At 44.4% G+C, this 12,133-nt stretch overlaps 1 protein-coding gene across 4 annotated transcripts in view; it reads left to right on the forward strand.

The window, feature by feature from the left end:
- Positions 1-12,133, forward strand: part of USP22 (ubiquitin specific peptidase 22) — a 43,904-nt gene that overhangs the window by 10,711 nt on the left and 21,060 nt on the right. For all 4 annotated transcript variants that reach the window (XR_008540261.2, XM_063798860.1, XM_016930807.4 and 1 more), the window contains exons 2-3: positions 4,275-4,407; positions 11,735-11,848. Coding sequence is in view for 3 of the 4 variants with exons in the window: in XM_016930807.4 (XP_016786296.1) it covers positions 4,275-4,407; positions 11,735-11,848 (247 nt within the window). In the remaining variant the exon portion in view is untranslated. The remainder of the gene's footprint in view (positions 1-4,274; positions 4,408-11,734; positions 11,849-12,133) is intronic.

Raw genomic sequence — 12,133 nt, forward strand, 5'->3', positions numbered from 1 at the left:
CTCAAGCTGTCCTCCCACCTCGGCCTCCCAAAGTGCTGCATTCCTGGCGTGAGCCAACACGCCTGGCTGTGTTTTCTACTTTACAGTGCTGTGAAAGGAGATAGAATAAAAATGAATGTGAACCCCATGTGAGTGACCAGGCCTGCTGTAACAAACCACCACAAACCGATTAACTTAGAACAACAGAAATTTCATCTCAAATTATGAGACTGGACGTCCAAAATAAAGTGTTTGCAGGGTAGCCACTCCAGAGGCTGTTCCTGGCCTCCTCCAGACACTGGAAGACATGTGCTACCTTACTCCTGTGTCTGCCTCTGTTACATTTAAATCTGATACAGTATTATCAATGGACGTGCTGTTCCACAGTGTAGATTGGGGAAAAATAATAATGCAGTGTTGGCATTGTTTAACAACAGGATACATTCTGAGAAATGCATTGTTAGGCGATTTTGTCTTTGTGTGAACATCATGGAGTGACTTAACACAAAGCTAGATGGTACAGCCTGCTGCACACCCAGGCTGTGTGAGATGGAGCCTGTTGCTCCTAGGCAGCAAACCTGTACAGCATGTACCGTACTGAACACTGTAGGCAGTTGAAAGACGATTGTAAGCATTTGTGTATCTATAGCTAAACATAGAGAAGGTTACAGTAAAAATATGATACTATAATCTTCTGGGACCGCCATTGTACATGCAGCCTGTCATTCACTGAAACATTGCTATGTGGTGCGTGACTATACCAGACATAAGATTGAGGTTTTATCAATATGTCAGAGACAGCTGTTTTCTGTATTTAGCGCCAGTTGTCTTGTTGGTTGGCTGCTTGAATAATGTTGGAGAAGCTGTCTCTTAGCTGTGTTGGCTCCGTAAGGCCTGTAAAATGTGTCTTCCCTGGTGATTGGTAAACCCGTGCAGGGGAGCATCCTAGGTTGTGTAGTAGAGATAGACCATAATGGAGTGTGTAGCACAGTCCTAGGTTGTGTAGTAGAGAGAGACTATAATGGAGTGTGTAGCACAGTCCTAGGTTGTGTAGTAGAGAGAGACCATAATGGAGTGTGTAGCACAGTCCTAGGTTGTGTAGTAGAGAAAGACTCTAATGGAGTGTGTAGCACAGTCCTAGGTTGTGTAGTAGAGAGAGACTCTAATGGAGTGTGTAGCACAGTCCTAGGTTGTGTAGTAGAGAGAGACTGTAATGGAATGTGTAGCACAGTCCTAGGTTGTGTAGTAGAGAGAGACTGTAATGGAGTGTGTAGCACAGTCCTAGGTTGTGTAGTAGAGAGAGACTCTAATGGAGTGTGTAGCACAGTCCTAGGTTGTGTAGTAGAGAGAGACTCTAATGGAGTGTGTAGCACAGTCCTAGGTTGTGTAGTAGAGAGAGACTATAGTGGAGTGTGTAGCACAGTCCTAGGTTGTGTAGTAGAGATAGACTATAATGGAGTGTGTAGCACAGTCCTAGGTTGTGTAGTAGAGAGAGACTATAATGGAGTGTGTAGCACAGTCCTAGGTTGTGTAGTAGAGATAGACTGTAATGGAGTGTGTAGCACAGCAGGAGCTTGTTGTGTTTAGTTGTTTTGTTCAGTGTTACGTTTCTGAGATTCATCCACGCTGCTGAGTATATCATAAGTTCCTTTTCATTGCTGTGTACTTTACTCAATTAACTGTAGTATAGTTTATTCTTTTTACAAGTCATGAACATTTTTATTTTCAGCTCTGGGGTGTTGCAAGTAATAATGCTACAAAAGTCCTTGTACGTGTCTTTGGTTGCGTATAAACCTATGAATTGAAGCATTAGGCTGTAGGGTACATATGTTCAATTTAATAGTTGTCTTCTATCCATTTATTTGGAAAATAAGAAACCTACAACAAATAGCAAGAATGCTAAAATGAATATTGTATACATTTATATGGATTCATCAATTGTTAGCTTCTTGCTAACTGGTTTTATGTCTGTACCTTTTTCTGAATCATCTGAGGGCTGACTGTAGACATCATGGTAGTTTACCTCCTAAGAACTGGGACAGTCTCCTACATAAGTGCAATACAGTTATCACACTCAGTTTAATTTTTCAAATAGTACTATCTAACATATATTGTCCAACTTTAAATACCTGAATTGTTCCAATAATATCCTTTATGCCTTTAAAAATTGGCGTATAGGATTCAATCCAAGATCATGGATTGCATTTGATTTCATGTGTCTTTAGATTTGGTTCATCTAGAAATTCCTAGCCTATTTTTCTTTCATTACATTAATGTTTTTGAAGAGCTCAGGTCAGTCATTTTGCAGAAGTCCTTCAATTTGGACATACCTCCCTACTTCTCAGGAGCAGGTTCCAGATGGGTCGTGTTGGTCTGAGCATGCCACAGGCGCCGCCATGTTGTTCTCTGCACTTGCCTGCTCCGTGGTGGGGATAAGTTTGGTTAGGGTGGCGTTGGCCAGAGTTCTTTGTTGTAGAGGTAATCTTTTCCCGTTTAATTGACTGAAGTCTCTGGAGTGATACTCTGAAACTGTATATATCTATTGCCTCAATACACAAGTACACGTGTGCATGCATACATACATACATACATACATACACAAGCGGCCTGAGTTCCACCTCTGTGGGTTCAACCAACCACAAATCAAAGATATTTGGGGGAAAAAAGGGATAGGTGCATCAGTACTGAACATATACAGACTTTTTCTCATGTCATTATTCCTGAAACAATACACTATAACCACTGTTTGCATAGCATCTACTTTGTATTAGGTATTGTAATTAATCTAGAGATGATTGAAAGTTTATGGGAGGATGTGCATAGGTTATTTGCAAGTACATTTTGTATCAGGGACTTGAGTATCCATGGAGTTTGGTACCTGAGGGGATCCTGGAATCAATTCCTAGATACCGAGGGACAATTGTATATGTAACTTAGTATATTTTTTTAATCCAGGTGAAATTCACATAATACAGTAAACTGTTTTAGAGGAATCATTCAGCAACATTTCGTGGTTTACACTGCTGTGCAGTCATTGCCTTACCTGTATCAAATTTGAAAATGTTTTTATCTGTTCCTTGTTCTCCCTGTCCCCAGCCCCTGGCAACGTCCTGAGTTGTGTTGGTGGATTTATCTATCCTGAGTATTTCATGTAAAATAGACTCATAGAATACGTGACCCTTTGTTTCTGGCTTCCTTCACTTAGCATGATATTTTCAAGGCTAGTCTGCATTGTAGCATGTGTCAGTACTTCACTCCTTTCTGTGGTGGAGTAATTAATATTCCATTGTGTATATGCTACAGTTTGTTCATCCACTCATCTGTTGATGAATATATGGACCTTTTCTACTATTTTCACAGTTGTGAATGATACAATATTTTTTTACCCAATGGTTCTAGCATCTACTGATGACTCTTGCCTGAATCAGTTACTACTATGATAAGCATAAAATGAAGATCTTGTATTTTTGTCTTTTTACGATATTTATTAGATGGAATTCTCCTGCGAAGAAGACTTTGTGTTTGTATAGTATTAATTTCTTTTTTAAAAAATCTGATGGGTACATAGTAGGTGTATATGTTTATCAATCTGGACTTATGGATTCTTTTAAAACTCAGTATAAATAATTCCTCTTACTCATTTCTGTGCTCGAATTGTGCAACTATTGCCAGTGGCGGCTGTCCCTGTTCACACATCCCGTTAGTATTGTGAGTCAGTGGCACTCCTGGGTGGTTGGGGGTGTAACGGTTGTTTAGCACTGTGCTCATCATTGCCGTGATTAACATTTCAGGTTTGTGAGGTCTGTTTCTTGGTAATGCCCTGCTCCTTTTTCTTTCTTCTGTACATTGCTTTGATTCATGTCTCCCTCCCTTTTTCTTGTTGCTTCTAAATTTGCTGTGGTCCTGGAACCTGGATTTGCAAATCTGAAGTGATGTCCAGGTTAAGGGTGACTAGGTGTGAGTTGCTGGCCTGCAGTGGGGATGGGAGCTGGGCTTGGGGTGCCCATCAGGATCAGGAGGAGGAGGTGGGGGAACATCCCCGTAGCTTACAGGGTTTTGGCAGTTGAAGTTGTGGACGGAGTTTTCCTATGGGGAGCTAGTTTTCATCTGAATGAAGTCCTGTTTGGGGGAACTGAAAGGATTAAACGATCCTCTAGAGTGGTAAGCCTTGAAGATGGAATTCCCTGTCCTTTCTTCCAGTAGCTGTCTTGGGGGGGATGCTTTGCTTGACTGTTTCCTCTGAGCACCCCTGTCTTATCACACAGCGTTCACTCCTCCTCTTCTCTGAATTTCAGGCCAAGTCCTGTATCTGCCATGTCTGTGGCGTCCACCTCAACAGGCTGCATTCCTGCCTCTACTGTGTCTTCTTCGGCTGTTTCACAAAGAAGCATATTCACGAGCATGCGAAGGCGAAGCGGCACAACCTGGGTGAGGCGAGCTTCTGGGATGAGGGGATAGTTGTGGCCCCCAAATTGCTACTCTTTGATTTTTTGATTTGCAGTTCCACTCTTCCAAAAGTCCACTTTGTCGTTTGTCTCAAGTAATGCGTGCCCCTCACTGGTGACACTTGGAAGTGAAAGGGACAAGCCGAGCTCAGCTGAATCGCGTCCTCAGTTTGCCTTAGCATCCGATGGTTCTGAGTGAATGGCCTGCTGTCTTATGTCCAGCTGACTTCCTGTGAAAAGTTGCACTGTCCCTGCTAATGAAACGTCAGACCCTTTGAAACACATAGTTAGGAATCACCTTAGGCAAACATTTATAAAGAAAGAGCTCCATGCAATATGAGGTCGCTGAGGCTGGCGTGGGGTTGGGTGGGCATAGGTGATTTTATGGCCTTCAGCAATGGGTTTCATTGTTTCCAGTCACACAGTTCTTGAAAAGGCTCCCTTAGCACTGTGTGTGGCCTCAAGATTAATTTACCTTTCACAGCCTTACAAAATCAAACTCATTCTACATTCTAGAAGTTACATAAAACTCAGTTTTGCTCTTGGCTTTTTCTTTTTTTTGAGATGGAGTCTCGCGCTGTCACCCAGGGTGGAGTGCGGTGGTGTGATCTTGGCTCACTGCAACCTCTGCCTCCTGGGTTCAAGCAGTTCTCCTGCCTCAGTCTCCCATGTAACAGATTACAGGTGCCTGCTACCACACCTGGCTAATTTTTGTATTTTTAGTAGAGATGGGGTTTCACTATGTTGGCCAGGTTGGTCTCAAAACTCCTGACCTCACGTGATCCTCCTGCCTTGGCCTCCCAAAGTGCAGGGATTACAGGCGTGAACCATTGTGCCCGGCCTTGGCTTTGTTTTCTGACTTCGTGCATTAACTGTATCTTCTACACAATAGTGTTTTCCTTGGAATGCTCATGGAGTTGGCAGGATATCCTTCAGAACAGCATTTTCAAGGGGTCCAAGCTAGAGACCTGTTTTAGGGAATAGTTCATGTGAGCCTAGCAATTCCAGGTAAAGATATTTTTAGGCTTTCCCGCCCTGAAGTTCTGTAATTTGATGCTCTTTTAAAAACATTAGCCTAGAAAGACCTATTGGAAACAACATGCGAGTCCATAAAGTCACTGCACCCACGTCCCTTACAGCTGTCTACAAGGAGTACTCGTAGTAAAGGATAAGACCCACGGCTTTAACTGAGGCTGACGACACAGATAGTGTGTCTGATTTTTTTTTTTTTTTTTTTGGAGACAGGGTCTCGCTTTGTCTGGAGTCCAGGCTGGAATGCAGTGGCGCAGTCATGGCTCCCTGCGGCCTTGACCTCCTGGGCTCAGGAGATCCTTCTGCCTCAGCCTCTCGTTGGGACCACAGGCACACACCACGACACCTGGAATCCCAGCACTTTGGGAGGCCGAGTGACTTCCTGTGTTGAAAAATTTTTTGTAGGCTGGGCGTGGTGGCTCACGTCTGTAATCCCAGCACTGTGGGAGACCAAGGTGGGCAGACCATGAGGTCAGGAGATCGAGACCATCCCGGCCAACATGGTGAAACCCCGTCTCTACTAAAAATAACAAAAAAATTAGCTGGGTGCTGTGGCGCACCCTGCAGTCCCAGCTACTCGGGAAGCTGAGGCAGGAGAATGGCTTGAACCCAGGAGGCGGAGGTTGCAGTGAGCCGAGATCGCACCACTGCACTCCAGCCTGGACAACACAGCGAGAATCTGTCTCAAAAAAAAAAAAAATTGTGGAGACAGGGTCTCACTATGTTGCCTAGGCTAGTCTTGAACTCCTGGGCTCAAGCGATCCTTCGGCTGTGGCCTCCCAAAGTGCTGACATTATAGGAGTGAGCCACCATGCCTGGACACAGTGTGTCTGATTTTTTTTTTCCCACTAATTTTTTTTTTAAAGAAGTGAGATGAGGGAGGAGCGGTGTGGCTTGCACCTGTAATCCCAGCACTTCGGGAGGCTGAGGTTGGCAGATTACCTGAGCGCAGGAGCTCAAGACTAGTCTGGACAACATGGTGAAATCCTGTCTCTACAAAAAATTTAAAAATTAGCAGGGCATGGTGGTGTGTGCCTGTGGTCCCAGCTACTCACTCAGGAGGTGGGAGGATCTCTTGAGCCTAGGAGGTCAAGGCTGTGGTGAGCTGTCATCAAGCCATTGCACTCCAACCTGGGTGATAGAGCAAGACTCAAAAAAATAAAGTAAAAAAGAAATGAGACGATTTAAGGCAAAACATACCTGTATCTTCTATGATGTGTTTATGATCCAGCTGTTTTCTTATGGACATCTGGAAGCTGTCACCTCAATATCATGCTGTGCAATGGCACGGTCTCAGCTCACTGCAACCTCCGCCTCTCAGGTTCAAACAATTCTCCTGCCTCAGCCACCCGAGTAGCTGGGCTTACAGATGCACACCAACATGCCCAGCTAATTTTTGTATTTTTGTAGAGATGGGGTTTCACCATGTTGGCCAGGCTGGTCTTGAACTCCTGACCTCAGGTGATCGCCTGCCTCGGCCTCCCAAAGTGCTGGGATTACAGGCATGAGCCACCGCGCCTGGCCCTATTAACCATTTTTAAGTCTACAAGTCGGTGACATTTAGCACATTTACAATGTTGTGTGTCCTCCACCTCTCTAGTTCAAAACTTTTTTGCACCACAGAGGAATGCGTCGTTAACAGATCACTGCCTGTTGCTCTCTCTCCTGTCCCTTGGTGACTTGAATCTACTTTCTGTCTCTGTGGGTTCTCCTTTCCTGGATATTTCATATGTGTGGAATCATATAACATGTGGCCCTTCGTGTCTGGCTTCTTTCCGCAAGCATGCATTTGTGATTCATCTGAGTTGCATTATGGATTAGTATTTCATTCCTTTGTATGGCTCAGTCATGTTCCATTGTGTATGTAGACCACATTCTTCATCCGTTCATCTGCTGATGGACGTGTGGGTTGTTCCCACCGTCTTGGCGCTTAGGAATAGTGCCACTGTGGACATTGTGTGTAATTCTAGGGGGACATGTTTTCATTTCTCTTGGATGTATACCTAGAAGTGAGCTGGCAGGGTCATCAGGTCACTGCTTAACTTATGTGAAACACCATCTTTTTTTTGTGGCTGCACCATTTTAATTCTCACCAGTGATGGACAAGCTTTCCAGTTTGTTCACATCCTTGCCAACACTTTTATTTTTTAATACCCATAATAGTGTGAAATGGTATCTCATTGTGGCTTTGATTTTCATTTTCTTAATGACCAGTGATGTTGAACATTTGTTCATGTGCTTGTTGGGCCATTTGTATATGTTTGGAGAAATATCAGTTCATGTCCATTGCTTTTTTTAAATTGGGTTGTTTGGTTTTTGTTGTTGTTCTTTATATGTACACATGCACAGTATACAGTGTGTGCGTGCGTTGGGGTGTGTGTGTATATTCTGGATACTGGACTCTGAGCAGATGTATGATTTGCAAATGTTTTCTCCCATTTTGTAGGTTCTTTTTAGTTTCTTGATAGTGTCCTTTGAAGCACAGGATCAGATGTTTTTAATTCTGATGAAGTCCAGTTTCTTTTTTCTTTTCAAGACACTATCTCCCTCTGTCACCCAGGCTGGAGTGCAGTGGCACAATCACAGCTCACTGCAGCCTCAACCTCCCAAGCTGAAGTGATCCTCCCAACCTCAGCCTCCTGAGTGGCTGGGACCACAGGTACGCGCCACCACGCTTGGCTGATTTTTTGTATTTTGTGTAGAGATGGGGTTTTACCATGTTTCCAAGGCTTATCTTGAACTCTGGGCTCAAGTGATCCTCCCATCTCTGCCTCCCAAAGTGCTGGGATTCCAGGTGTGAGCTGCTGCCGCCCAGCCTGGTTTTATTTTTTCTTTTGTTGCTGATGGTTTTGTGTCAGATCTAAGAATCCCTTACCAAATCTGAGGTCATGAAGACTTGCCCTTAAGTTTTCTTCTACGAGTTTTATACTTTTGGTTCTCATATTTAGGTCTCTGATCCATTCGAGTTAATTTTTGTATACAGTATGAGGTAAGGATTTGTAGGTGAATATTCAGTTGTCCCAGCAGCATTTGTTAAAGAGATACCCTATCCCCTCAAATGGTCCTGATGCCTTGTGGATGTCGGTTGGTTTTATGCAGTGGGAGCGTTGCAGTGTGAAGGCGTCTTAAAGAAGGCCTAAATCTAGAAGGATTTACATAGGCACTGGAATGGTGATCCGTCTTCCCAGGCTAGAGTTTTTGTTGTCAGCTACACGTGTGGGCTGTTTTTCACGGGATATCTTGGCCTTACTGTAAATTCTCATCACCCTTATTGTAAACTTGTCTCTGTCAGGATTTCTCTGTGACGTCCATGTGCTGGGGCTGTACTGCTGATGAACAGGAAGTGGCAAAGGTTGATGGCTGAGCTCTGCGACAGCTCCCACCAGGATTTTAACATCGTTGTTGGCATTTTGTGAATTTTTTGAGTAGGGCAGAAGGTAGCCCTGGGAATCTTAAACTGCTGTTTTGAGTTTCAACAGATCTGCTTTGGAAGACTTCAAAGATTTACTACAATATAAGTCGTAGGAGCTTAAGACATGAAATAGAATAAAACTGTGGTGTTCCAAGACTTCCCTGTTTATCCGGGGATGCACTTAAGTTACATACTAACCTAATCATCACACAGCTCTGGGAAGCACTAGTACCGTTGCTATCAGCATCTTACCGCAGGGGAAACTGAGGCTCAGAGGTGTGGAGTAATTGATGAAAGGTGCACAGCTGGCAGGTGGCATAGTGAGGGCTGGTGCCAGTTACTCTCAATCCATGGTCTTTCCTCTGTGCTTCGCTGCCTCCCGGGTGTCTGACATCGCGTGGATTTAAGCCCCACTCTCCCAATTTTTTTTTTTTTTTTGAGACATAGTCTGGCACTCTCGCCCAGGCTGGCCAGGCTGGAGTGCAGTGGTGCAGTCTTGGCTCACTGCAGCCTCTGCCTTCTGGGCTCAAGCCATCCTTCCACCTAAGCCTCCTGAGTAGCTGGGACCTTAGACACACACCACCACACCCGGCTAATTTTTGTAGAGATGGGGGTTCACCATGTTGCCTAGGCTGGTCCTAGAACTCCTGAGCTCAAGTGATCCACTCACCTCAGCCTCCCAAAGTGCTGGGATTACAGGTGTGAGCCACCACGCCGGGTTTCTCTCCCAGTTTTTTAAAAAATATTTTAACTTTTATTTTAGTTTCAACGGTACATGTGCAGGTTTGTTATATAAACGTATTATTCAGGGGTTTGGTGTACAGTTTATTCCCTCACCTGGGTATGTACTGTAGTACCTGACAATTTTTTTTGTTTGTTTTTCCTGATCCTCTCCCTTCTCCCACTCTCCACCCTCAAGTAGGCCGCAGTGTCTGTTGTTCTCCTCTTGTGTCCATGTGTTCTAATCGTTTAGCTCCCACTTATAAGTGAGAACATGTGGTATTTGGTTTTTCTGTTCCTATGTTAGTTTTCTAAGGATAATGACCTCCATCTCCATCCATGTTCCTGCAAACGACATGATCTCATTTCATTTTATGTATACATGGTATCCCATGGTATATATGTACATTTTCTTTATCCAGTCCACCATTGGTGAGCATTTAGGTTGATCTTATGTCTTTGCTATTGTGAATAGTGCTGCGATGAACACACGCATGCATGTGTCTACGGTAGAGCCATTTACCTTCCTTTGGGTAGGTAATCCTGGTTCGTTTGGTTTTTTTTTTTTTTTTTTTTTTTGAGACGGAGTCTCGCTCTGTTGCCCAGGCTGGAGTGCAGTGGTGAGATCTCAGCTCATTGCAAGCTCTGCCTCCCAGGTTCACGCCATTCTCCTGCCTCAGCCTCCTGAGTAGCTGGGACTATAGGTGCCTGCCACCATGCCTGGCTAATTTTTTGTACTTTTAGTAGAGACGGGGTTTCACCATGTTAGCCAGGATGGTCTCAATCTCCTGACCTCGTGATCTGCCTGCCTCGGCCTCCCAAAGTGCTGGGATTACAGGCGTGAGCCACCACACCCGGTTAACCCCAGTTGTTTATAAATTGTTGAATGGAGAGAGTACCTTTTTTCAGGCACTCAGAGGACTTTATCTTACTTACTTTTATGATAAAATAATTAAGAGCCCAAACTATTAGTCCTATTTTATTTTATTTTTTTGACTTTTTACAAATTATTACTTTTAACAAAGAAAGCAAAAGTGGATCTTATTTCCATAAAATAAAGGTTTATGTTGACAATTAAAAACTGGACATGCACACGATTAGAAAGTTCAAACGACACGAAAATGTATACTTCTCCCCAAAGGAAACGACTGTGAACAGTTTCTTGTGACTGTTTTAGAAAATTGAAATTTATACATACATATGTATCTCTTCTTATTTGTGAAAAGAATATACTAGTATTACTATAATTTTTTTATTTTTATTTTTATTTTTTGAGACAGAGTCTCACTCTGTTGCCCAGGCTGGAGTGCAGTGGCAAGATCTTGGCACACTGCAACCTCCCCTTCCCAGGTTTCAGCTATTCTCATGCCTCAGCTCCCCGAATAGCTGGGGTTACAGGCGTGTGCCACCATGCCTGGCTAATTTTTTGTACTTTAGTAGAGATGGGGTTTCACCATGTTGACCAGGCTGGTCTTGAACTCCTGGCCTCAAATGATCTGCCCACATCGGCTTCCCAAAGTGCTGGGGTAACAGGCATAAGTCACAGCTCCTGGCCTATTAGTCCCATTTTATAGAAGATGCAGTTGAGAAATTGTGGTAGAAGACCCACCTTCAGGTAGCTCTGGGTCAAGATGTCAATCAAAGTCATCCGATGAGAAACTATTTTCCCCCTGTACTTAAGGTAAGAGTAGCAAATGCCGCCAACCACAAAAGTCACAGCAAGTTGCTGCCACATTCTTTATGGTGATGGTGTCAGGAATTCTAGATGGAGGGAAGCATAGTCACTCCGTGTCAGGTGGCCAGGACTGAAAATATCCAATGCAGTTGTACCAGTTTTAAATACCACGCATTCAGAGAAGGTGGCAGAGGTCCTGATCCTGGAGTATTGGCTGCTTTGAAAAGTATGTATGGGTCGCCTCTGTTTTTTAAGACACCTCAGCCCTGGGCATGAGCTGCCAAACACAGTGCATGCCCCTCACCTGCTCAGGATAGGAGACCCCGCTGGACTGGCTTCCCTGCTTGTGAATAGGAAGGTGCTGTGAACAGTCAGTATGTACAGAACCTCGCTGTGTTTAACTCTGCCCTCCAGCCTTCCATTGTGGTTTTTAATTCAACTTGGTTTCTCCTCCCTCCTTTCTCTCCTCAGCCATTGATCTGATGTACGGAGGCATCTACTGTTTTCTGTGCCAGGACTACATCTATGACAAAGACATGGAAATAATCGCCAAGGAGGAGCAGCGAAAAGCTTGGAAAATGCAAGGTTTGGTTCCACCTCAGTTTACCTGCTTGATCCTGCAGTTCCCTCATGTCCATCAAGGGCAGACCCAGTAGGAGAAAGAGAAGTACCTAGGTGGGAAGTGGCGGGCTGGTGGGAAGAGGCCGTCCCCACCTTCCCCTAAGGCCCACAGTGGAGTCAGCTGAAGCTCTGCATGACAGGGGAGGTGGCTAGCATCGAGGCATGCATAGCTGCCTGTGTGCTTGGGACCACTTCCAGGGTGCTTCCCTTGCAGGTCCCCCATGGGCCTGCAGCTGGGCCAAGGGAACA

The sequence above is a fragment of the Pan troglodytes genome, chromosome 19 (genome assembly GCF_028858775.2).
Source record: "Pan troglodytes isolate AG18354 chromosome 19, NHGRI_mPanTro3-v2.0_pri, whole genome shotgun sequence".
Taxonomy (NCBI): Eukaryota; Metazoa; Chordata; class Mammalia; order Primates; family Hominidae; genus Pan; species Pan troglodytes.